The following is a 25,181-nucleotide window of genomic DNA, read 5'->3' on the forward strand; positions in this document are numbered from 1 at the left end:
GATAAGGGGGGGCTATATACAGTGGGTACCGGTTCAGAGTCAATATGTGGGCACCAGTGTCGGGGTCATTGAGGTAATTATGTACATGCAGGTAGGGTTATTAATGTGGCTATGCATAGATAATAACAGAGAGTAGCAGCTATGTTGTCAACTCTTTAAAGGGTATGTATTTATAATATGCTGGATTATAAATTGTATGTACATGGTTATTACTGCCGGCTCCATTATATAAAAATGTTATGGTAGGTCTGTAATAATAATGATAAACTGGGTGGTCGAGCCCTGAATGCTGATTGGCTGACATCCGTGCTATATCAGACCATATACAAAACATTAATTTTTACTGCTCTAATTACGTCAGGGGTTTGTGATATATGGGATACCATGGCTAAGGGCTGTGTCCAGGCACTCCATGTTGCGTTGTCGGCAGGTAGCCTAGTGGTTAAGCGCGTTGGGTCAGGGTCACTGGTTTGAATCCCCAAGCCAACTGGGTGAAACATATGTTGATGTGCCCTTGGCCAAGGTATTTAACCCTAATTGCTCATGTAAATCACAGGATAACAGCATCTGCTAAATTACTAAAATGAAAGAGCAGCCCTTAGCTGTGGTATGGGCCTTATTGCTTAATTATATAAGGTTGACATAATAATTAACCTGGGAAAAGCCTGTCTGCCAGTCTCAGTATGAGGTGCATAGCTAATGGCCATGCAAAAGGTTATGGATGCATAAAAACAGTGGGCCTTCAGATAATTGCAGTACTTAACATTTGAGCTAATACATTATGTAAGTTATTGACTGGCATGTCCTAGCCCACACTACAGCAGCAACATATCAGTAGCAAAGCTTTTTCTTCCATCCTCTCATCTCCCTTTTTTCCCTCTTAACACACACGCACATCTCTCTCGCTCTGTCCCACCCCTAACCCCCCACGCAGTCTCTCCCTACCCCTTCCTCCATCCCCTTCTCCTGCTGCAGGGTCTAGTCAGTACCCGTAAGGAGTCTCTGTGTGCTAAGTGGTTGTGATGTGTGGAATAAAAATGTTTAATACTCAACTACTGTATGTCACTCAAACATATTCATTCAAACCTTAAGACACTAACAACAGTTTGCAGTTTTCATTTGTTATAAAATACAATAACATACAGTATTAACATGTAAAAAACACTAACATGATATCTAACATTGACAGTGGTTTAATCAACACAGTGTTTGATTAGATTAGGATTTAGATGAGGAATTCCTGTCCAGAATACATTAGGATATATCACAGCTAATTTCTCTAACATCTTTATAGACATACTCACTATATAATACTGAAATACTATCTAGTGTGTTGTGTAACAGTGTAGGTCCATAGTGTGCTTTTACATGATAGTAAAAATAGCCTAAATTAATTCCCATAAGATTTAAATGTGACATTTATAGATTCAGTGTTACCAGAGTGTGTCTGTATGCATGTGTCAGGCCAGCCCTGCTATCTGTGCAGCCTCAGTTTGGATCTCTCTAGCCTGCTGGCAGTACCCTAGCGAAAGCTCCCTCACCCTTCTCACTTCCTGCATGGTCTCAATCAGGTTCTCCTCCAGCCTACAGTGGTCCTGATGAGTTGGTGCCACCTCCCTGACCTGCTCCGCCATTCGCTCCCCCCGACTAAGCAGCCAGTCTATCAGCACCTGGAGCTTGGTCCCGGCAGCGACAATTGCTATGGCGCCCTGGGAAAAGCCCCTGAGCTCATCCTGAGCCAACCGGAGTAGGCGAGGCAGAGACTTCTCTCCCTCATCCACAGACCTCAGCGGAACCACAGAGAGAGAGAAGTCATACCCCTTTATCACCACGGTTACCCTGTAGCTGTCCTCTGGCGAGAGAGAGAGAGAGAGAGAGAGAGAGAGAGAGAGAGAGAGAGAGAGAAGGAAAGATGAAAAGTTATATGGCTTCATATGTAGTAGGAGTGAGAGGGGTAAAAAGAGGACAGGAAGAGGTATCTTTTGAAAAATAGATTTTTAGCTCAATGAAACTACCCAGGTTAAATAAAGGTTAAATAAAAGAGAGAGAAAAAAATAGAAAGGGTGTGTGTGTGTGCGTGTGTGCGTGTGTGTGTGTGTGTGTGTGTGTGTGTGTGTGTGTGTGTGTGTGTGTGTGTGTGTGTGTGTGTGTGTGTGTGTGTGTGCGTGCGTGCGTGCGTGCGTGCGTGTGTGTGCGTGCGTGCGTACGTGCGTGTGCGTGCGTACGTGCGTGCGTGTGTTAGTTAGCGTTTCAATCGGTGACGTCACTTGCTCTGAGACCTTGAAGTAGTGGTTCCCCTCTGCAAGGGCTTTTGTGGAGCGATGGGTAACATATGCTTCGTGGGTGACTGTTGTTGATGTGTGCAGAGGGTCCCTTGTTCGCGCCCGGGTATGGGCGAGGGGACGGTCTAAAGTTATACTGTTACGTGTGTGTGTGTGTGTGTGTGTGTGTGTGTGTGTGTGTGTGTGTGTGTGTGTGTGTGTGTGTGTGTGTGTGTGTGTGTGTGTGTGTGTATGCTTGCGTGTATGTGTGTGTGTGTGTGTGTGCATACGTGTGTCTCACCGTATTCCTCCTTGATCTTCCTCACACACTCGGTCAGAGTCAGGGTGCTGTCGTTGCTACAGTTGTAAGTGCGGCGAAGAGATATGATACGTTCCTTCATGACATTATAGCTCTCATGTTGTTGGTTGAATGTCTCGGTTACATCAGAGAACCGCTGGTCCAAGTCCTTCACACCCACACGCTTCGGGACCAACTGACCACTCCGACTCACTGAAAAACACACACACACACACATACACACGTGCGCGTGCACACACACACACACACACACACACACACACACACACACACACACACACACACACACACACACACACACACACACACACAGTCAATAACACACACATACACAATTGTAATATGATGGTAATATGTGTGATTGAACCTGTGGGTGCTGGTCGAGGCTGTCTGGCCGAAACTGGCTTCTCTGATCCTGGAAGCTTGGGGTGCAGTAGGGACTGTCTGGCCGAAACTGGCTTCTCTGATTCTGGAAGCTTGGGGTGCAGTAGGGGCTGTCTCTGTAACACACAAGTTCCACTATGTGTGAATGAGGTATAGGGCGGGTTATACTAATCCGATCAATGTCTAATACTGTAACAACATACCTATTCTATTCAGTAGTCTGTGTTTCACTCAGTTGGTAATATTGTGGCATAACACTTCCTGATGCAGAAACATGTAGGTGGTGTGTTGTCATACATGCAATGACCTATTGGCTCAACATGATATGTTTTTAAACAAACCTATTTGAAAGTAGCCTAATGCATGAGTGATTATAATGTGCTTGTATGTATCGTATTCCACAAATGCCTCCCTCGGGTAAAGAAATGTGGTTGTAGTGTTACCGTAAGCACACCCAGACAATAAATAATGTTTCTTTCCTGTTCCCATATACAGTACCTCGTCGGTGTCTTCGGATGGAAAAACACAGCGGCAGCAAAATAGCACAGACATGGCGGCTGAAATAAATGATCCCGACACCCGACAGTTAATCCCCGCAATCAATCTCTCGTTATTGTTTGTCACAGACTTTATTTCTCTCTCTCGTTATCCAGGTCAATCCATCACTGCCCCGCATTCCTGGTGACGTCATCTGTCATGGGACTTGCGGGAAAGTTTTGTAGCTGTACTACAATAGATAGGACAGGTGCACCCAACTTCTATGCCAGAACTGTACAGGTGAAATGCATAGCTATACGTTTTAGCATTCAGTAGTGAACAACACAGACAATTGACACGTCAGCTCCGTCTTTTTCGGTAGTGCATTTCAGTGGTATAAAGTACTCAAAGAAAAATTATTTAAAGTACTAGTTAAGTATTGTTGGGGGTATCTGTACTTTACTTTACTATTTATATTTTTGCCAACTTTTACTTTTACTTCACTACATTCCTAAATAAAATAATATAATTTTTACTCCATACATTTTCCCTGACATCCAAAAGTACTTGTCACATTTTAAGATAACATTACTGGTCATCGCTACTCTCTGACCTGGCGGATTCACTAAACACAAATGCTTCGTTTGTAAATCATGTGTGAGTTTTGGATGTGGGCCCCTTGCTATCCGTCAAACTATCTGGTTTGCTTAATATTAGGAATTTGAAATTATTTATACTTTTACTTTTGATACTTTAGTATATTTAAAACCAGATACTTTTAGATTTTTACTTAAGAAGTATTTTACAGGGTGACTTTCACTTTTACAATACTCGGTGACTTTCCTTTTCTATTAAGTTACCTTTACTTTAAGTCAAGTATGATAATTGAGTACTTTTTCCAACGCTGGTGCCTTTATGAAACGACAAAACGGAAGGCTGCCTGTAAGAAATACACTTTTTTCCATTCAGAATGACAACAGACAAACGGAAGGGGTATGTCAACTGACGCTAGAGGGCGATATTTGACAGCCGCTGCTACTGATTCTACCACAACAGGGAGCCGGAAGAAGTGATCAGTGCCAGAGATACTCTGGCAGTGCTAGCCGGCTAGCTAACACATGAAATCAGAACCCACTTTTCTTAACTTCTTCTGTCAGCAAACTAAACTAATATTATAGCCCAGCGGTTTAATCGCAGCGAGTCAACATCAAGATTAGTGTATATACGAGCTGGACATGCCTATGTATGTAGCTTTGATGCTGAACTGCACGCAGTCTATATAGCTAGCTAGCTAAGTTAGCGTAATTACTATCTCCAAAACAAACAGGGTGTGCTGTGCAGTGGACTTTGGCAGCAGCAGAGTGGGAGTTCTAGCTACTATTGCAAGCTAGCCAGTTTATCCATACACATTATTATTGGTGCGTTTTTGAATGTCCTGTCTTATGAGGCTATTGACAACCCTAAGTTAACAAAATATACACCACATTTAGTAGCCACCAGCTATGGCCAGCACCAGCATGGCTTCTGCAGCGGTAACAGGAGACAAACCCTCAGGTTCGGGTTCTAAGAAGAAGAATGAAAAGAAGTTGGCTTCCAAAGAGGAGTCCAGATTCCTGTCCAGTATCATGGGCGTCATGAACAACCTAAGGAAACAGGTGTGTGCGTGCGTGCGCGTCGTGTGTGTGTGTCTCTTACAGTGTATGTCTAACAGTGTGTGTTTTCTGCAGGGTACCCTATGTGATGTGATCTTGGTGGTTCAGGGGAAACATATTCCTGCTCACAGAGTGGTCTTAGCTGCAGCCAGCCACTTCTTCAGCCTCATGTTTACTAGTGAGTACATTACAAACACACTCGCATGCACACTCAACTTTGTTGTATCCCTATCTCTTTCTCCCTTACCCCTAATTACCCAATGTGACACGTGTGTCTCTCTATCGCTCCCCCTTCATATCTCTCAATCCATATCTCTCTCTAGCCAGCATGATGGAGTCTACCAGTCACGAGGTGGAGTTGAGGAGTGCTGAGCCTGAGATCATAGAACTGTTGGTGGAGTTTGTCTACACCGCTCGGTAAGACACACACACACTCAAATGTCCATCCATATGGGACACTTACGACACAAAACACACCCCAAACCGTGTGTGTGTTTCAGTATCTCAGTGAACAGCAGTAATGTCCAGTCTTTGCTGGATGCAGCCAACCAGTACCAGATAGAACCTGTGAAGAAGATGTGTGTTGACTTCCTAAAAGAGCAAGTCGATGCAACCAACTGTCTGGGTAAGACATGTCTAGATTCTATACATCTATAATAGTGTCTCTCAAATTCACCTCTACACAAACCCACTCCTTAACCTCTGGTCTCTCTCTAGGCATCTCTGCTCTAGCGGAGTGTTTGGACTGTCCAGAATTGAAGCTGTCAGCGGATGACTTTATCCATCAACACTTCACTGAGGTCTATAAATTGGATGAATTCCTCCAACTGAACGTCACCCAGCTCACACAGCTACTGCACCAAGACACACTCACTGTCCGGGCCGAGGACCAGGTAACATACACACACCAAGATACTTTACCATGTTGTCATTAATGTATGTAGATCAGTGGCTCAAGTATGACACCCCCCTATTTCTCTCTCCCTTTCTGTGTGTTTCCGTGTGTAGATCTATGAGTCTGCGGTGCGGTGGCTGAAGTATGATGTGTGTAACAGACAGAATCACATGGTGGAAGTGTTGGGCTGTGTTCGCTTCCCTCTGGTGTCCAAAGCCTTCCTGTCTAAGACTGTCCAGGCTGAACCCCTCATACAGGACAACCCAGAGTGTCTCAAGATGGTCATCAGTGAGTACACACAGCTGTATATGGGTCTTACTATAAACTGGGGTACCAGTGAGGATTTCCTACACTGGAGAACTTGTTACAGCTTTTGATAAGTCGTTGATAATAATCTGCAAACCATTTTCATGTCATTTCATTATGATATAGGTGGGATCATAGCTATGGTTGGTGCCTTGAAGGATTTGTCCAAAATCATGTGACATAAAACATTACTTTTCTGTCCTTGCATTTATGTATCTATGCATTTAGTAAGTTGTCTTTATATCATATATTAAGCATTAATCAGTTAAATTAGAACCACCTTCCGGAGACACCTGAAACCCCACCTCTTTAAGGAATACCTAGGATAGGATAAAGTAATCCTTCTCACCCCCCTTAAAATATTTAGATGCACTATTGTAAAGTGGCTGTTCCACTGGGTGTCATAAGGTGAATGCACCAATTTGTAAGTCGCTCTGGATAAGAGCGTCTGCTAAATGACTTAAATGTAAATGTAAATTAGACATTGAACTTGAACCCTGTAAGAATCCTGGATCTACAGTGAGGGGGTAAAGTATTTGATCCCCTGCTGATTTGGTAAGTTTGCCCACTGACAAAGAAATGATCAGTCTATCATTTTAATGGTAGGTTTATTTGAACAATGAGAGACAGAATAACAACAAAAAAATCCAGAAAAACGCATGTCAAAAATGGTATAAATTGATTTGCATTTTAACGAGGGAAATAAGTATTTGACCCCCTCTCAATCAGAAAGATTTCTGGCACCCAGGTGTCTTTTATAAGGTAACGAGCTGAGATTATGAGCACACTCTTAAAGGGAGTGCTCCTAATCTCAGTTTGTTTCCTGTATGAAAGACACCTGTTCACAGAAGCAATCAATCGATCAATCAGATTCCAAACTCTCCACCATGGCCAAGACCAAAGAGCTCTCCAAGGATGTCTGGGACAAGATTGTAGACCTACACAAGGCTGGAATGGGCTACAAGACCATTGCCAAGCAGCTTGGTGAGAAGGTGACAACAGTTGGTGCGATTATTTGCAAATGGAAGAAACACAAAAGAACTGTCAATCTCCCTCGGCCTGGGGCTCCATGCAAGATCTCACCTTGTGGAGTTGCAATGATCATGAGAACGGTGAGGAATCAGCCCAGAACTACACAGGAGGATCTTGTCAATGACCTCAAGGCAGCTGGGACCATAGTCACCAAGAAAACAATTGGTAACACACTACGCCGTGAAGGACTGAAATCCTGCAGGGCACGCAAGGTCCCCCTGCTCAAGAAAGCACATATACATGCCCATCTGAAGTTTTCCAAAGAACATCTGAATGATTCAGAGGACTGGGTGAAAGTGTTGTGGTCAGATGAGATCAAAATTGAGCTCTTTGGCATCAACTCAACTCTGAGTGTTTGGAGGAGGAGTAATGCTGCCTATGACCCCAAGAACACCATCCCCACCGTCAAACATGGAGGTGGAAACATTATGCTTTGGGGGTGTTTTTCTGCTAAGGGGACAGGACAACTTCACCGCATCAAAGGGACGATGGACGGGGCCATGTACCGTCAAATCTTGGGTGAGAACCTCCTTCCCTCAGCCAGGGCATTGAAAATGGGTTGTGGATGGGTATTCCAGCATGACAATGACTCAAAACACATAGCCAAGGCAACATAGGAGTGGCTCAAGAAGAAGCACATTAAGGTCCTGGAGTGGCCTAGCCAGTCTCCAGACCTTAATCCCATAGAAAATCTTTGGAGGGAGCTGAAGGTTCGAGTTGCCAAACGTCAGCTTCGAAACCTTAATGACTTGGAGAAGATCTGCAAAGAGGAGTGGGACAAAATCCCTCCTGAGATGTGTGCAAACCTGGTGGCCAACTACAAGAAACGTCTGACCTCTGTGATTGCCAACAAGGGTTTTGCCACCAAGTACTAAGTCATGTTTTGCAGAGGGGTCAAATACTTATTTCCCTCATTTAAAATGCAAATCAATTTATAACATTTTTGACATGAGTTTTTCTGGATTTTTGTTGTCGTTCTGTCTCTCACTGTTCAAATAAACCCACCATTAAAATTATAGACTGATCATTTCTTTGTCAGTGGGCAAACGTACAAAATCAGCAGGGGATCAAATATTTTTTTCCCCTCGCTGTTGCTGTCAGTTTTTGTATAGAGATCTCAGAAATGCAGTGTAACTACATAACATTTTGTAAATGCTTTAAAAAAGTAAATACTATTGAAAAATCAAATGTCTCTAACCGAGAGGGACCTTACCTTGATACTTAACCTAAATACATACTGTCATTAACGTGCTTTTTCAATCATTATGCATAATACTTGTTGGATTTGCATTTGGTATCCATTTATTTAATTTTTGATCCGTTTTTGTCAGAGATGTGACCACTTTCCTTTGTTTTCCACTGCTTCAATTGAAGGGTGCTGCGCAACTCTGTTGCGGTAAAACCATGTGCGGTTATTATGATGGTGACAACATCTCATGTTGGCTTCAACTTGGCTTTCCATACAAATACTTCCTGTTTTTTGGTCACTTTCTCATGATAACAGCGATGGTGAGATTACTGCTATCCATGGCTTTATTATATGTGCCTGCGTCAGCCACAAAGGCTACAGAAACATTGCCATGCATCCAATCTATTTCGTCAGGCAATGTCTACATTATTCTCACATATTTTAGAATGTAATAATCATTTGAATATCAAGGCCTAAAAAATGCATTTATTCTTAAAGTGAAAAGGGCCTACTTTTCTTTGACACTTTTTGCATGCTTTTTTGGGGAGGGGGTCTATATAAGGCCCAATACTGTATGTGCAGTTATATAAATTATACAATTGTATAACATTGAGATCCTTGAAAATTACAATTAAGTGCCTGGAAAAAGTCCCCAAAAGTCCTTGAATTTGACTTGCAAATGTCTGTATGAACCCTGCTTAAAGATGTGGTCCTCGGCCTAAGGGAGAAGTATAATGGGAGTTATGGGACAATTTGCATATGTGGAACTGAATTTAAACTCATATTTTGTTGTTTCAAACCATTTTGACATGTGGATCCCAATGTCACACATTGGCCCCATTATTTATGTGGGTGTGTGTAACCTCTTTTGTGTATCTAGGTGGGATGCGGTACCACCTGTTGTGCCCAGAGGATCGTGAGGATTTGGGAGAGAACAGTCACCCGCGACGTAAGAAACACGACTACAGGATTGCTCTGTTTGGAGGCTCGCAACCACAGTCCTGCAGATACTTCAACCCTAAGGTACACAAACACACACACACACACACCTTTGTAATCCTACATGTGCTTCAACGCAAAGAACATTACGTCACTTAGATAAGGCCAGTCTGTAGTCCATCTGCTTTCATTCAAGTATGTGGGGATGTTAATCAAACGGCCGAATCATTTCAAGTACGGGCCGTGTGTGTCCAGGACTACAGCTGGTCAGACATTCGTTGTCCGTTTGAGAAGCGTCGTGATGCCACGGCGGTGTTCTGGGATAATGTTGTTTACATCCTGGGAGGATCTCAGCTGTTCCCCATCAAGAGGATGGACTGTTACAACGTACTGAAGGACAGCTGGTACTCCAAACTAGGTACTGGAAAGTGTGTGTGTTGTATTAGTGACTGAAATGGGAGTAGTGTGACTTGTGTTGCAACATAGAAAAATGTGTGTGTGTTTGGGCTGGGTGATATATTGTGAAAACCAGAATACCCCAGTATGGATATAATACCATCTATAAAGGTATTTTGATACAGTGCTAAATCAATGAAAAGTTCTACAAATTGGACTACTTCACTGTCAGTTTTGTCCTAGTTTGGTTGTGTATAAAACCATCAGAATGAAGAAAGCCCATTAAAACCACTTGGAATACATTTTTTGCCATTCTAGGGTCATTCCCTATTCATAAAACATTTAGTATTCAGTGTCTTTTTTAATACCATTAAATACTCACTCCCATGTGGTCTAAAATGAGAAAAATATTGTGTTTGTTCTTACATTTTCTCTTCTGTAAACCAGGCCCCCCTACACCACGGGACAGTCTGGCTGCTTGCGCCTCTCAGGGCAAGATCTACACCTCTGGAGGGTCGGAAGTAGGTGAGTTTCACACACACCGGAGAACAGGGAAGTATTGTGCTGATGGCTTATCTATATTAGTATTGTAGCGTACCTTTGTATCTCCTTTGTATTGAAGTGTTTGTGCTCCTTTCTGTGTGTGTCTGTTCGTCTCTCCCTCCAGGCAGCTCAGCGTTGAACCTGTTTGAGTGTTATGACACGAGGTGTGAGTCATGGCAGACCAAAGCCAGTATGTTGATGCCTCGCTGTAGCCACGGCAGCGTGGAGGCCAATGGGCTCATCTACGTCTGTGGAGGGTCCCTAGGCAACAACGTCTCTGGGAGGGTCCTCAGCAACTGTGAGGTCTATGACTCCGTTAAGGAGGAGTGAGTCCAGTCACACATACTATGGCAGCCCCCCGCACCTCTCTGATTCAGAGGGGTTGGGTTGAATGTGAAAGACACATTTCAGTTGAAGGCATTCAGTTGTACAACTGACTAGGTATCCTCCTTTCGTACGTACTCGCTCACACACACCATACTCCTCTAGAAGTGAATAACTAGTTAATAAATGTGTGTATCTTCTGTGTGTTTTTAGATGGAGGGAGCTGAGTGGGATGAGGGAAGCCAGGAAGAACCACGGTCTGGTGTTTGTCAACAACAGAATCTATGCTGTGGGAGGAATGAACGGACTGGGTATGACACACACACACACACACACACACACTCTGTTGGGTATGTTTGGGGTATATTTATATGTGTGAGTGTATAGGTGGGCTGGACTCGGTGGAGTACTATGACATCGGCAGGAATGAGTGGCACGTTGCAGCGGCGATGCCGTGGCGTGGGATGAACGTGAGGTGTGCTGCAGTCAGCGGAGTGATTTACGTACTGGCAGGTTTCCAGGGGGTCGGACGACTAGGACACATCCTGGAGTACCACACTGACACTGACAGGTACACACACACACACACACACACATTTGTGTATGATTTCCTGTGTGTGTTTTATCTTACTCCTTCGTGTGTGTGTGTGTGTGTGTGTAGGTGGGTGACGTGCAGTAAGGTGAGGGCGTTCCCCGTCACCAGCTGTCTGATCTGTGTGGTGGACACCTGTGGGGCCAAGGAAGAGGAGACTGAGTCAACACACACAGTACCCCCATCATCATCCACAGCATAAGACAGGGTCTTTAAAATGTTTTATCTGTTGTGCTTTTATTTGGAGGACGAGAGCTGGTCAGTGTGGTATGAAACTGCTGTAGTGGAATCATGTTGAAGCTTCACATTGACAGAAATCATAGAGAACACACTCTGAGGCGAGGTGCTGACGAGCAGCACATAGAACTGGGAAAATACTAACATGAAAGTCACTCAGTGATGATTGTCTTCAGACAGAAGCTCATTGTTAAAGCTACAGATGAACGACTGATCCAAGAGCTCTCAGCTGATACACTTAGTCTCAACTAAACATGTTTTTATCAGACCTGGGTCAGGTACTTTTAAGTACTTGAAAGTATATAGCACTTTTGGAACTAATCCATTGGTTGTATTTTACCGTGTAAATGAAATCAAGTGCAGCTCAAGAATTTGAAAATATGATTCTATACTATGTATTTTATGCTATTGTGTGTATTTAATTGTACTGTTTTATATTGTACTGCAATGAAATGTAATGTCTGAGGTTATAGAAGAAACATTAGCATTTTTACTACTGTATGTGATGACTGTTACATGAAATTGATAATAAACAAAGCTGGAACTGAACATGTTTTTATTTGGTTACTAATAGTTAGGTTGCTATGTGGACATTGAGACTAATGATAAGAACAATATGCACATCATTGAGTTTACACATTTAATTAAAAACAGTTTAAAGGCTCAATGTTTTGTGTAGACTCATATGCTGACAAGGTGACATCAGCTGCTTGTCAAGATGGCATTAACTGCTGTAAAGGCCTCATGTATATGTCCTCATTAAAAGGAAGAGTTTCATCAGAAATAGAAATGTTAATCATTTAGAATCGTCATTGAAACGCAGCATTCCCTGAGTGGGTTTAAATCATATGGATTAATGCTTCCTAAAATAGTGTCCCACAGGCCCTCTTTCTTTTCATCCCACTCCTCTCTTTCTAAGCTGTGAAAAGAGGAACAACGTTTATTTGAGCACCACGTTGACTAGAAAGAACCTACAGTCTCCTCACTCCTCTCACTCTTCATCCTCTTCCTCAGTCATCAGCAGAGCAAACCTGTTGTTGATCTCCTGGGAGGAAGGGGCTCCTCCTTTTGCTCCTCCTCTCCCCCTCTTCCTCCTCCCTGATGATGATGAGGGTAGTGTATTTAGCATGCAGTCCTCCAGAGCAGCCAGTAGGGAGCGGTAGATATGCCCAGAGAGAGGAGCTGCAGCCAGAACAGATTCAGGAGAACAACCCCCTCTCAGACGGCCAACCAAACCATGGACCAGACTACCACTGAATAACCTGGGGGACAGAGGGACAGTATGGTTCAAACGGGTAGGGGCAGTTTGTGTGTGTGTGTGTGCTTGCGTTACCTACCATGCTGTGTCTGGTTCAGGCAGGGGCAGACACAGTAGCTGGTTCAGACTGAGTACACTCCACAGGCAGGCCTGCCATTGGCTGAGGGAATGAGCCACGGCCACATCGAAACCCCGCCTGTCTCCTGGCCGCAGGCGAAGCTTCATCCACAGGTTCCGTTCTGTGGCTGAGTTAGAGCGAGAACTGGTTTAGTGTGTATGTTGTTGTACGAAAGACAAGAATGTACAACCAAATATTTGGGCACTTTGCAATGTGATATTTTTTTTGTGTTTGTGTGTGTGTTTGTGCACACGTTTATGTGCGTGCCTGTGTGTTTGCATGTGTGTACACTGCCCCTACCTGTATTCTGGTTCTGTCCAGGATGAGTGTTCCGGGCCATCTCTCCATGGACCATGCCTAGCAGCAGAGCCTGTACCTGGGGTAGAGAGGGAAAAGGTCTGGCCTCTCTCCTCCAGAACCCAGTCACTCCAAGGGCCAGCCTAAGGTGAGGAGGTAGGGGGGACAGAGAAGACTCCTTCACCCCCAGAACATCATACAGCACTCCCAGCCGAACTGACACAGGAGCCTATAGAGAGATGGAGCGAGAGAGAGGGAGGGGTAGGGATTAGTATAATCAAAAGGAAGATGACACTATAGACAAAAAAGTAACAATCTTGGAAAAAATGTAGACTGAGTGTGTTGTTATGGTTACCAGGCACAGTGTGTTGATATTGTTACCTGCCAATGTGTTGATATTGTTACCTGCCAGTGTGTTGCTATGATTACCTGCCAGAGAGTTATGGTTACCTGGCAGAGTGTCTCAAGGTGTAGAATGGTTCCAGGGGTCCGTGGCTCCACCTGGCACTTCCTCAGGTTCAGATTGTGTCTGTCGTACTCCTCCACAAACACACTCATACCTCTGTCACTCTCCACAGCGCTAGGGGCAATGTTCTCACCCTGACCACTGCCTGAGGAAGGCTCTGCACCCCCCTGACCCACTCCCTGTTTCTGACCTCTGCCCCTTCCCCTCCTCCCCCACTGCCTTCCTCCCCTCCCCCTTTCTCCCTGTCCCTCTACCTGGGTCTCCTGTCCACCTTGTCTCTGGACCCTGTGACACTCTCCCCACCCCGTCTCTCCCCTCTCCCCCTGCTCCTGATTGGCCAGTAGGATCCCGTAGAGGGCCTGTCGTATGGCCGTGGCACTGCAGTGGCTGCTGGGTAGTCGGCTGTTCTCCACCTGAGGGATGAGCAGCACCCTCCTGAGCTCCAGGACATCCAGCACCAGGGGGGCCATCGCCCCGCTCCCTGCGGCCCAGCACAGCCACTCTGGCAGCGGGCAGGGAGTAGTGGTCCACAGTGCCTCTGGCGACCTGGATGAGCCTCCAGAGAACCAGGTAGAGAGACGGCTTTGAGGAGTCAGATGGTACTCTTGCATGCCTGACCAGAGCACAGAACACAGGCCGGACTTCTCTCCTCCACTCCCTGCTCTTCCCCTTCCTCCTCTCCCTCCTCCTCCTCCTGTCAGTCTCCCCACCTCCTCCAGAGCCTCCTCAGGTCCAGGGAAGGATGAAAGCCAGAGAAGGAGGCCCTCTATATGGGATGGGCTCCCTCCGCCCCTGCCTCCCCTCTTCCCTCCCGTGGTTAGCTGAGGGAGGAGTGTGTGTATGTGTTTGTAGGTTTGTTTTGTGGTGTAGTCATTCCCTGCCAGGACAGCACACAGCGGCAGAAGTTCCCGGTTCATTCCCCTGAAGTGCTGGCACATCCCACTGACCGTGTAGCGTCTGGCTGGGATGTAGTGATGTGGAGGGGAACCGCTAACACTGCCCCATTGGAAGAACCGGAACGGAATATAACCACCTGGAAATAGAGGCGGGAGAAAGGGATGAGAGAGAGGAGGGGGAGGGGTAAGATAAAAACTGGAAGGAGACATCACTTCATGGTCTGGCTCCACCCACCTGGCAAGTCAAAGATGTAAAAGTCGCTGTCATTGGTCAGAACTGGACAACCCCACTGATTGGCCAGGCAGGCAATCTCCCAGTCTGCCTCGGCGGGGCACTGGACCAACGGGACACCTCGCTGGGAGAGGACCTGAGGGAGGGACAGAAAAAAAAAGAATGTGATGTGAAAAAGGAGAAGAGTGGTGTGTATGAGTTCACCTGTATTTTGTACGTGTGTATGTCTCTGGGTCTGTCTGTGTGTGTCTGTACCTGGATGAAGACGTGTCTTGTGAGGAGGGGGAGGACAGAGCCGTGTCGGCCCCGGGACAGAGACTCAGCCTCTTGGATCTTACTCTGCAGCCGCTGCCTCAGGGTGGACAGCTTCTTATCACTGGGGTCCATGCCTGACACACACACACACCAGGGTTTCCGTTCGGAAAATGTGGCGCTGGACAACGTGACCGGGAAGATTCAAATTTTCGGGCCATTTGAGAAATCTATCGGACCCATATGCATTGCGTGCATAAGGGGGTCCAACCACGGTGCTCAGAATGACAGAAATCCCATTTAGATTATGGTAATGCAGCTTAACAGAACATGCAACTCACGTAATGAAGCAGACAATAAAACGTCATTTTCAAACATTTGCCAATATACAATTCACAGGAAAACAACATCCTAAACAGAGCACCTGGGAAAACACCATTCTAAACAGCGCACCTGGGAAAACACCATTCTAAAACAGCACACCTGGGAAAACACCATTCTAAAACAGCACACCTGGGAAAACACCATTCTAAACAGCGCACCTGGGAAAACACCATTCTAAACAGCGCACCTGGGAAAACACCATTCTAAAACAGCACACCTGGGAAAACACCATTCTAAAACAGCACACCTGGGAAAACACCATTCTAAAACAGCACACCTGGGAAAACACCATTCTAAAACAGCACACCTGGGAAAACACCATTCTAAAAACAGCACACCTGGGAAAACACCATTCTAAAACAGCACACCTGGGAAAACACCATTCTAAAACAGCGCACCTGGGAAAACACCATTCTAAACAGCGCACCTGGGAAAACACCATTCTAAACAGCGCACCTGGGAAAACACCATTCTAAAACAGCACACCTGGGAAAACACCATTCTAAACAGAACACCTGGGAAAACACCATTCTAAAACAGCACACCTGGGAAAACACCATTCTAAAACAGAGCACCTGGGAAAACACCATTCTAAAACAGAGCACCTGGGAAAACACCATTCTAAAACAGAGCACCTGGGAAAACACCATTCTAAACAGCGCACCTGGGAAAACACCATTCTAAAACAGCGCACCTGGGAAAACACCATTCTAAAACAGAGCACCTGGGAAAACACCATTCTAAAACAGAGCACCTGGGAAAACACCATTCTAAACAGAACACCTGAGAAAACACCATTCTAAAACAGCACACCTGGGAAAACACAATTTTAAACAGAACACCTGAGAAAACACCATTCTAAAACAGCACACATGGCAAAACACCATTCTAAAACAGCACACCTGGGAAAACACCATTCTAAAACAGCACACCTGGGAAAACACAATTCTAAAACAGCACACCTGGGAAAACACCATTCTAAACAGCACACCTGGGAAAACACCATTCTAAAACAGCACACCTGGGAAAACACCATTCTAAACAGCGCACCTGGGAAAACACCATTCTAAACAGCGCACCTGGGAAAACAGCACACCTGGGAAAACACCATTCTAAAACAGCACACCTGGGAAAACACCATTCTAAAACAGAACACCTGGGAAAACACCATTCTAAAACAGCACACCTGGGAAAACACCATTCTAAAACAGCACACCTGGGAAAACACCATTCTAAAACAGCGCACCTGGGAAAACACCATTCTAAAACAGCGCACCTGGGAAAACACCATTCTAAAACAGCACACCTGGGAAAACACCATTCTAAACAGCGCACCTGGGAAAACACCATTCTAAAACAGCGCACCTGGGAAAACACCATTCTAAAACAGCACACCTGGGAAAACACCATTCTAAACAGAACACCTGGGAAAACACCATTCTAAAACAGCACACCTGGGAAAACACCATTCTAAAACAGCACACCTGGGAAAACACCATTCTAAACAGCGCACCTGGGAAAACACCATTCTAAAACAGCGCACCTGGGAAAACACCATTCTAAAACAGCGCACCTGGGAAAACACCATTCTAAAACAGCGCACCTGGGAAAACACCATTCTAAAACAGCGCACCTGGGAAAACACCATTCGAAAAAAAGCGCACCTGGGAAAACACCATTCTAAAACAGCACACCTGGGAAAACACCATTCTAAAACAGCACACCTGGGAAAACACCATTCTAAAACAGCACACCTGGGAAAACACCATTCTAAAACACACCTGGGAAAACACCATTCTAAAACACACCTGGGAAAACACCATTCTAAAACAGCACACCTGGGAAAACACCATTCTAAAACAAACAGCACACCTGGGAAAACACCATTCTAAAACAGCACACCTGGGAAAACACCATTCTAAACAGCGCACCTGGGAAAACACCATTCTAAACAGCGCACCTGGGAAAACACCATTCTAAAACAGCACACCTGGGAAAACACCATTCTAAACAGAACACCTGGGAAAACACCATTCTAAAACAGCACACCTGGGAAAACACCATTCTAAAACAGAGCACCTGGGAAAACACCATTCTAAAACAGAGCACCTGGGAAAACACCATTCTAAACAGCGCACCTGGGAAAACACCATTCTAAAACAGCGCACCTGGGAAAACACCATTCTAAAACAGAGCACCTGGGAAAACACCATTCTAAACAGAACACCTGAGAAAACACCATTCTAAAACAGCACACCTGGGAAAACACAATTTTAAACAGAACACCTGAGAAAACACCATTCTAAAACAGCACACATGGCAAAACACCATTCTAAAACAGCACACCTGGGAAAACACCATTCTAAAACAGCACACCTGGGAAAACACCATTCTAAAACAGCACACCTGGGAAAACACCATTCTAAACAGCGCACCTGGGAAAACACCATTCTAAACAGCGCACCTGGGAAAACACCATTCTAAAACAGCACACCTGGGAAACAGAACACCTGGGAAAACACCATTCTAAAACAGCACACCTGGGAAAACACCATTCTAAAACAGCACACCTGGGAAAACACCATTCTAAACAGCGCACCTGGGAAAACACCATTCTAAAACAGCGCACCTGGGAAAACACCATTCTAAAACAGCACACCTGGGAAAACACCATTCTAAAACAACGCACCTGGGAAAACACCATTCTAAACAACGCACCTGGGAAAACACCATTCTAAAACAGCGCACCTGGGAAAACACCATTCTAAAACAGCGCACCTGGGAAAACACCATTCTAAAACAGCGCACCTGGGAAAACACCATTCTAAAACAGCACACCTGGGAAAACACCATTCTAAAACAGCACACCTGGGAAAACACCATTCTAAAACAGCACACCTGGGAAAACACCATTCTAAAACAGCACACCTGGGAAAACACCATTCTAAAACAGCACACCTGGGAAAACACCATTCTAAAACAGCACACCTGGGAAAACACCATTCTAAACAGCGCACCTGGGAAAACACCATTCTAAACAGCGCACCTGGGAAAACACCATTCTAAAACAGCACACCTGGGAAAACACCATTCTAAACAGAACACCTGGGAAAACACCATTCTAAAACAGCACACCTGGGAAAACACCATTCTAAAACAGAGCACCTGGGAAAACACCATTCTAAAACAGAGCACCTGGGAAAACACCATTCTAAACAGCGCACCTGGGAAAACACCATTCTAAAACAGCGCACCTGGGAAAACACCATTCTAAAACAGAGCACCTGGGAAAACACCATTCTAAACAGAACACCTGAGAAAACACCATTCTAAAACAGCACACCTGGGAAAACACAATTTTAAACAGAACACCTGAGAAAACACCATTCTAAAACAGCACACATGGCAAAACACCATTCTAAAACAGCACACCTGGGAAAACACCATTCTAAAACAGCACACCTGGGAAAACACCATTCTAAAACAGCACACCTGGGAAAACACCATTCTAAACAGCACACCTGGGAAAACACCATTCTAAACAGCGCACCTGGGAAAACACCATTCTAAAACAGCACACCTGGGAAAACACCATTCTAAACAGAACACCTGGGAAAACACCATTCTAAAACAGCTAAAACAGCACACCTGGGAAAACACCATTCTGGGAAAAAACTAAAACACACCTGGGAAAACACCATTCTAAACAGCGCACCTGGGAAAACACCATTCTAAAACAGCGCACCTGGGAAAACACCATTCTAAAACAGCACACCTGGGAAAACACCATTCTAAAACAACGCACCTGGGAAAACACCATTCTAAACAACGCACCTGGGAAAACACCATTCTAAAACAGCGCACCTGGGAAAACACCATTCTAAAACAGCGCACCTGGGAAAACACCATTCTAAAACAGCGCACCTGGGAAAACACCATTCTAAAACAGCGCACCTGGGAAAACACCATTCTAAAACAGCGCACCTGGGAAAACACCATTCTAAAACAGCACACCTGGGAAAACACCATTCTAAAACAGCACACCTGGGAAAACACCATTCTAAAACAGCACACCTGGGAAAACACCATTCTAAAACAGCACACCTGGGAAAACACCATTCTGGGAAAAAACAGCGCACCTGGGAAAACACCATTCTAAACAGCGCACCTGGGAAAACACCATTCTAAAACAGCACACCTGGGAAAACACCATTCTAAACAGAACACCTGGGAAAACACCATTCTAAAACAGCACACCTGGGAAAACACCATTCTAAAACAGAGCACCTGGGAAAACACCATTCTAAAACAGAGCACCTGGGAAAACACCATTCTAAAACAGCTGGGCACCTGGGAAAACACCATTCTAAAACAGCGCACCTGGGAAAACACCATTCTAAAACAGCGCACCTGGGAAAACACCATTCTAAAACAGAACACCTGGGAAAACACCATTCTAAAACAGCACACCTGGGAAAACAGCACACCTGGGAAAACACATTTAAACAGAACACCTGGGAAAACACCATTCTAAAACAGCACACCTGGGAAAACACCATTCTAAAACAGCACACCTGGGAAAACACCATTCTAAAACAGCACACCTGGGAAAACACCATTCTAAACAGCACACCTGGGAAAACACCATTCTAAAACAGCACACCTGGGAAAACACCATTCTAAACAGCGCACCTGGGAAAACACCATTCTAAACAGCGCACCTGGGAAAACACCATTCTAAAACAGCACACCTGGGAAAACACCATTCTAAACAGAACCCCTGGGAAAACACCATTCTAAAACAGCACACCTGGGAAAACACCATTCTAAAACAGCACACCTGGGAAAACACCATTCTAAACAGCGCACCTGGGAAAACACCATTCTAAACAGCGCACCTGGGAAAACACCATTCTAAAACAGCACACCTGGGAAAACACCATTCTAAACAGAACCCCTGGGAAAACACCATTCTAAAACAGCACACCTGGGAAAACACCATTCTAAAACAGCACACCTGGGAAAACACCATTCTAAAACAGCACACCTGGGAAAACACCATTCTAAACAGCGCACCTGGGAAAACACCATTGTAAAACAGCGCACCTGGGAAAACACCATTCTAAAACAGCGCACCTGGGAAAACACCATTCTAAAACAGCACACGTGGGAAAACACCATTCTAAAACAGCACACCTGGGAAAACACCATTCTAAAACAGCACACCTGGGAAAACACCACAGCGCACCTGATAGCGGTTATAAAGAAGGAGAATTTCAAGATGCAACAACTAGAATGGGTTGCTAATATGACTAGGATTGTGCGGAAGGGAAGTTCATATGAAAACCATTAGAACAGGAGTGAAATTGCATCGCGGTGGATCGAATAGGAAAGTAAATGGAAATACATGTGCCAAATTGCTCCTATAATTGCTCCTGTCTGTACAGAAATAAATAAAATAATTCAAAATACTTCACCAGAAAGTATTATTTAGCCACAGAGGAAACAAGGATTATTAGCTTATTTTAAAAAAAATAGCTAGCTGTGGATTGTTTCAAATCATAAACTCGTAGGCATATGCCTATTTGCGAAGTCCGCAATTTGGGCAGCACGCGTGGGAATAGGCCAAGCTGGTTATTGAGTTGCGGGTGTCAGTGAAAAACATCTCAAATATGTGTGGAGATAATGTGTCTTGAGTTTAATTTAAAATGTTGAGACATGAAGAAGGGGAGGGATGTGTGGCGAAGATACTGTATAGGCGCGTCTCTCTCTTGCGCATTCATTGTTTCATTCTGTGAATTGTTTGCACTTTGATTATATATTTTTTTTTTATCAATTCTCCATCATATATGTCACAAGTAGTTAATTCCCGTCATTTGGTTACATCAATTTCTGTTAATGCATGTCAGTTTTCACCGTTCTCGTGCGCGGAGTAGAAACGAAGTTCACAACCTTCTACACTTGCGAGAAACAAGTTTGGGTTTATTTCACAACCATCATTTACGAGATGTATATATGTTTTCATGGTCTTGTTTGGAGTGCTCCATGTGAGCATGTGTCTAGTTTTTCTGTTCTGATAATGTTGGGGGACCTCGCACGCATAGAAGTACCTGGCCTGCTGCGCGGAAATTTAGGAAAGTGTTGTTGTTGTTTTTTACATCCATTGCGAATTATAATATATTAAAACTTTATTTCCTCACAGTAAGCTATTTCAAAAATATTTCCAACAATCTACCGCTCGATAATCACCAGTTATAGGCTACTGCTGCATTGGCCTATAGGCTATGAGTTCCATACGCTCATTTCTTTAGGCGCCAATGGATCACGGTGTATCAATGTGTCCGTATGGCAGAGGCTAGTGATCTCTCATTAGTTGACTTAACTTTTAGAATTTTAATGAGATGTTTATGATTAACCATTTGATAATGATTTTGAGAAATGAAAACTTTATTATTGAAATGAAACGGTTCCACAAAAATGTGCATATGAAAATCATAACTGGCACGCAGAACGGTAGAAATGGTAGGATAAATTGACATCTTCCCCAAACTTGAAACTCACGCGCCTTTCATAAAATAATTGCCTCCACGTTTCCATGGTCAGATTTTGCCTATAGGCTACATTGAAGCAATGTCAGACATGTCTCAATATGTAATAAAACATTCAGGTTTCAAACAATTAAGTATGTTTTCAAAATGCATACTGCCTCCAGCTCACATTGTAAAGTGGTTGGTGACCCACTGATAGCCTGTTGCCTGCACTTGAATGGTGAATGGGTGGCGCACTTCAATTACCAGTTGAGAAATAAAAAAGCTATTTTTAATTTAGAACCAAAACTGTTTTTAACACGAGATTACATTTAGAATTGTTGCGCATTGAATGGGTTTATAAAAGCACGTTTTACTCCAGCACCAACCAGCGGTGAATCTGCAGGAGAAATCCCTATCAAAATAGGCTCTAAATGATAGTTGTGTTGAATAAATAAGATATTAGTTGACTAACATAAATACACGAAGGCCAATTTAATTCGACTGAATTATGCAAAGTAACCTATAGACCGATAAGCATGACGGTCAAATGTATTTACATGAATTAATAGAAAAATGTTATTTTGCAATGGGATTCGTTTTTCTCCCGGTCTTTTTGCCCGGCAACAGTTTTATTGCGGCCAAAAGCCGGCTAACATAAACCCTGACACACACATCATCATCATCATCATCATCATCATTGACGGTTACTGGAATCGATCATGATTTTTCTCCTAGTGGATTTTATTTAAGGGGCTTCAGAAGTTACTGAAGAGGCCGATTCGTGAGCCACAGATCCTGTTGCACACACACAAACACCTCCTCCTCCTTACCGCCATCCAGCACCACATAAGGCTGTATATTGCAGGCCTCCAGTGCAGAGATGAAAGTAGACAGTAGGGCAGCGAAGGCATCGTAGTCCCCTCCGTGTGCCTGATCCAGTCCATGGTTTAGATAGAGCCTGAAGAACAGACTACAGCCATCTATCACAAGTCTGTTGTCTCTGAACCTGACGTCCTGGAACAAGCCCCTGTTACCCTCCACATAGCTGGTCAGACCATGGACACCCATCACATCACATCATATCATATCATATCATCATACTGCCCTGGAGGGAAAGAGTGAGGGGGAAGAAAGAGAGGGAAGGAGTGTTGCGAAAGATAGGGGGTGTGGAGAGAGAGAGATAACGGTTCTTACAACCAATTTTACACGCAAGTATACAGAGTTACAACAAAGGGATTAAAGTATAAACTGTGTACTCTTGTCTACATTACACAATATTGCTATTCTGGAGAATGTGTTCATCTTGATCTTGTTTAGGGGCTGACTGTGGTCAGGGAAAAACATATTTCCTTGAAAACATTAACGTACGAGGCGCAGACCTTACAAAGCCTATTGTATTAACGTGAAATATAAAACGACACAGATATATATGAACTACATTAGATATAATCCAGACGTTGCTGTGCATATTGTATTGACGTGAAATATAAAATGAGACAGATAAATATGCACGTTAATTGTCATAAAACTCACCCGTTTCACTTCTAAAGACATCGACATGACAAGTTTACTTCCTGCTACGTCAAAACACGCGCGAAAGGAACCATGGGAGATTAAGTTTCAAAATGTATTTTTGTTTAACTAAGCCATTTAATATAATATAAATATATGCCATTTAGCAGACGCTTTTATCCAAAGCGACTTACAGTCATGTGTGCATACATTCTACGTATGGGTGGTCCCGGGAAATTTAAGAACAAGTTCATATTTGCAATGACAGCCTACCCCTAGCCAAACCCTAACAACGCTGGGCCAAGTGTGCACCGCCCTATGGGACTCCCAATCATAGGTTTTGATACAGCTTGGAGTTAAACCAGGGTCTGTAGTGACACCTCCAGCACTGAGATGCAGTGCCTTAGACCGCTGCTCCACTTGGGAGCCCCTAAATCCACTTGCTACATTCATTGTATAAAAAAACAACCCATTGCAAAATAAAATATAATTTTATTACTCTTACTGAAGATTTTATGTAAAAGAGTTGTCTCCTTGCAATGCATCAGTTCACTGTTCAGCTGGCCTTAGGGTGACCACATTTAAAATACCCAAATGTGGGACAACAGGATGATTTTGCGAGTCATTCGCAAGACAATGTAGTCTACATTAATATATTTTGTGTTGAGCACAGTCATTGCTGTTGAGAGAGCACTGCAGCAGACAGACGGCAGCTGAGTATACTTTAGCCAACACAGAAAGGGAGAGAAACTGAGAAATAGTCCTAATCATTCAAATAGTTTCGGGAGAGAGGATTGAAAGATGTGCTTTCTTTCTAGGTAGGCTATATAGCTAGCTCATCCGTCTTCCGGGGCAAGATCAAAGTGGCTATGTCTGGGACGTTCAAACAGGACCATAGATACACCATTTCAGTGGAGGCTGCTGAGGAGAGTACGGCTCATAATAATGACTGGAACAGAGCGAATGGAATGACATCAAACACTTGGAAACCATGTGTTTTATGTATTTTTTTTTATTTTTTATTATTTCACCTTTATTTAACCAGGTAGGCAAGTTGAGAACAAGTTCTCATTTACAATTGCGACCTGGCCAAGATAAAGCAAAGCAGTTCGACGGATACAACGACACAGAGTTACACATGGAGTAAAACAAACATACAGTCAATAATACAGTATAAACAAGTCTATATACAATGTGAGCAAATTAGGTGAGAAGGGAGATATAGGCAAAAAAGGCCATGGTGGCAAGGTAAATACAATATAGCAAGTAAAACACTGGAATGGTAGTTTTGCAATGGAAGAATGTGCAAAGTAGAAATAAAAATAATGGGGTGCAAAGGAGCAAAATAAATAAATAAATTAAATACAGTTGGGAAAGAGGTAGTTGTTTGGGCTAAATTATAGGTGGGCTATGTACAGGTGCAGTAATCTGTAAGATGCTCTGACAGTTGGTGCTTAAAGCTAGTGAGGGAGATAAGTGTTTCCAGTTTCAGAGATTTTTGTAGTTCGTTCCAGTCATTGGCAGCAGAGAACTGGAAGGAGAGGCGGCCAAAGAAAGAATTGGTTTTGGGGGTGACTAGAGAGATATACCTGCTGGAGCGTGTGCTACAGGTGGGAGATGCTATGGTGACCAGCGAGCTGAGATAAGGGGGACTTTACCTAGCAGGGTCTTGTAGATGACATGGAGCCAG

General features: G+C 44.0%; 3 protein-coding genes across 47 annotated transcripts; 1 reads left to right on the forward strand and 2 right to left on the reverse strand.

Moving 5' to 3' along the window:
- Positions 1-1,060: 1,060 nt before the first annotated feature.
- Positions 1,061-3,816, reverse strand: LOC118371867 (uncharacterized). 2 transcript variants are annotated; one of them, XM_052472397.1, is made up of 5 exons: positions 3,463-3,816; positions 3,021-3,080; positions 2,948-2,966; positions 2,563-2,772; positions 1,061-1,852 (listed from the first exon to the last, which is right to left on the reverse strand). In XM_052472397.1, the coding sequence occupies exons 1-5, from the start codon at positions 3,514-3,516 to the stop codon at positions 1,461-1,463; spliced, it is 735 nt and encodes a 244-aa protein (XP_052328357.1). In that variant the 5' UTR covers positions 3,517-3,816; the 3' UTR covers positions 1,061-1,460. The 2 variants fall into 2 exon arrangements, with proteins under 2 accessions (XP_052328357.1, XP_052328356.1); XM_052472396.1 differs by having other exon boundaries at positions 2,948-3,080; positions 3,463-3,745.
- Positions 3,817-4,466: 650 nt separating this feature from the next.
- On the forward strand, positions 4,467-12,095 carry klhl7 (kelch-like family member 7). Its single transcript, XM_035757493.2, has 13 exons — positions 4,467-5,096; positions 5,169-5,271; positions 5,417-5,510; positions 5,594-5,718; positions 5,811-5,986; positions 6,102-6,276; positions 9,396-9,538; positions 9,710-9,872; positions 10,298-10,375; positions 10,518-10,719; positions 10,931-11,028; positions 11,105-11,288; positions 11,379-12,095. The coding sequence occupies exons 1-13, from the start codon at positions 4,944-4,946 to the stop codon at positions 11,509-11,511; spliced, it is 1,827 nt and encodes a 608-aa protein (XP_035613386.2). The 5' UTR covers positions 4,467-4,943; the 3' UTR covers positions 11,512-12,095.
- aste1b (asteroid homolog 1b) lies at positions 12,086-23,677 on the reverse strand. 44 transcript variants are annotated; one of them, XM_052472435.1, is made up of 15 exons: positions 23,513-23,677; positions 20,437-23,084; positions 20,260-20,406; positions 20,142-20,200; positions 19,589-19,766; positions 18,258-18,495; positions 17,322-17,943; positions 16,815-16,992; positions 15,848-16,528; positions 15,069-15,756; positions 14,817-14,949; positions 13,670-14,718; positions 13,223-13,448; positions 12,884-13,049; positions 12,086-12,808 (listed from the first exon to the last, which is right to left on the reverse strand). In XM_052472435.1, the coding sequence occupies exons 10-15, from the start codon at positions 15,198-15,200 to the stop codon at positions 12,538-12,540; spliced, it is 1,977 nt and encodes a 658-aa protein (XP_052328395.1). In that variant the 5' UTR covers positions 15,201-15,756; positions 15,848-16,528; positions 16,815-16,992; positions 17,322-17,943; positions 18,258-18,495; positions 19,589-19,766; positions 20,142-20,200; positions 20,260-20,406; positions 20,437-23,084; positions 23,513-23,677; the 3' UTR covers positions 12,086-12,537. The 44 variants fall into 44 exon arrangements, with proteins under 44 accessions (XP_052328395.1, XP_052328381.1, XP_052328400.1 ...); XM_052472421.1 differs by having other exon boundaries at positions 18,258-18,673; XM_052472440.1 differs by lacking the exon at positions 19,589-19,766 and adding an exon at positions 19,434-19,553 and having other exon boundaries at positions 20,083-20,200.
- Positions 23,678-25,181: the final 1,504 nt, after the last annotated feature.

This window comes from Oncorhynchus keta, chromosome 20 (genome assembly GCF_023373465.1).
Source record: "Oncorhynchus keta strain PuntledgeMale-10-30-2019 chromosome 20, Oket_V2, whole genome shotgun sequence".
NCBI lineage: Eukaryota > Metazoa > Chordata > Actinopteri > Salmoniformes > Salmonidae > Oncorhynchus > Oncorhynchus keta.

What these genes read in the sequence shown, in the direction of transcription:
- LOC118371867 (XM_052472396.1), bottom strand. Translation starts at nt 3,516, where the DNA reads ATGTCTGTGCTATTTTGCTGCCGCTGTGTTTTTCCATCCGAAGACACC. An exon ending in CATCCGAAGACACCGACGAG is followed by an intron (nt 3,081 to 3,462) that starts GTACTGTATATG and finishes TGTGTGTTACAG; the next exon opens with AGACAGCCCCTACTGCACCC. An exon ending in GAAGATCAAGGAGGAATACG is followed by an intron (nt 1,853 to 2,562) that starts GTGAGACACACG and finishes CTCTCTCGCCAG; the next exon opens with AGGACAGCTACAGGGTAACC.
- klhl7 (XM_035757493.2), top strand. Translation starts at nt 4,944, where the DNA reads ATGGCCAGCACCAGCATGGCTTCTGCAGCGGTAACAGGAGACAAACCC. An exon ending in GAGTTTGTCTACACCGCTCG is followed by an intron (nt 5,511 to 5,593) that starts GTAAGACACACA and finishes TGTGTGTTTCAG; the next exon opens with TATCTCAGTGAACAGCAGTA. An exon ending in CAGCTGGTACTCCAAACTAG is followed by an intron (nt 9,873 to 10,297) that starts GTACTGGAAAGT and finishes TCTGTAAACCAG; the next exon opens with GCCCCCCTACACCACGGGAC.
- aste1b (XM_052472439.1), bottom strand. Translation starts at nt 15,200, where the DNA reads ATGGACCCCAGTGATAAGAAGCTGTCCACCCTGAGGCAGCGGCTGCAG. An exon ending in CAAGACACGTCTTCATCCAG is followed by an intron (nt 14,950 to 15,068) that starts GTACAGACACAC and finishes TCCCTCCCTCAG; the next exon opens with GTCCTCTCCCAGCGAGGTGT. An exon ending in ACCTTGAGACACTCTGCCAG is followed by an intron (nt 13,449 to 13,669) that starts GTAACCATAACT and finishes ATCTCTCTATAG; the next exon opens with GCTCCTGTGTCAGTTCGGCT.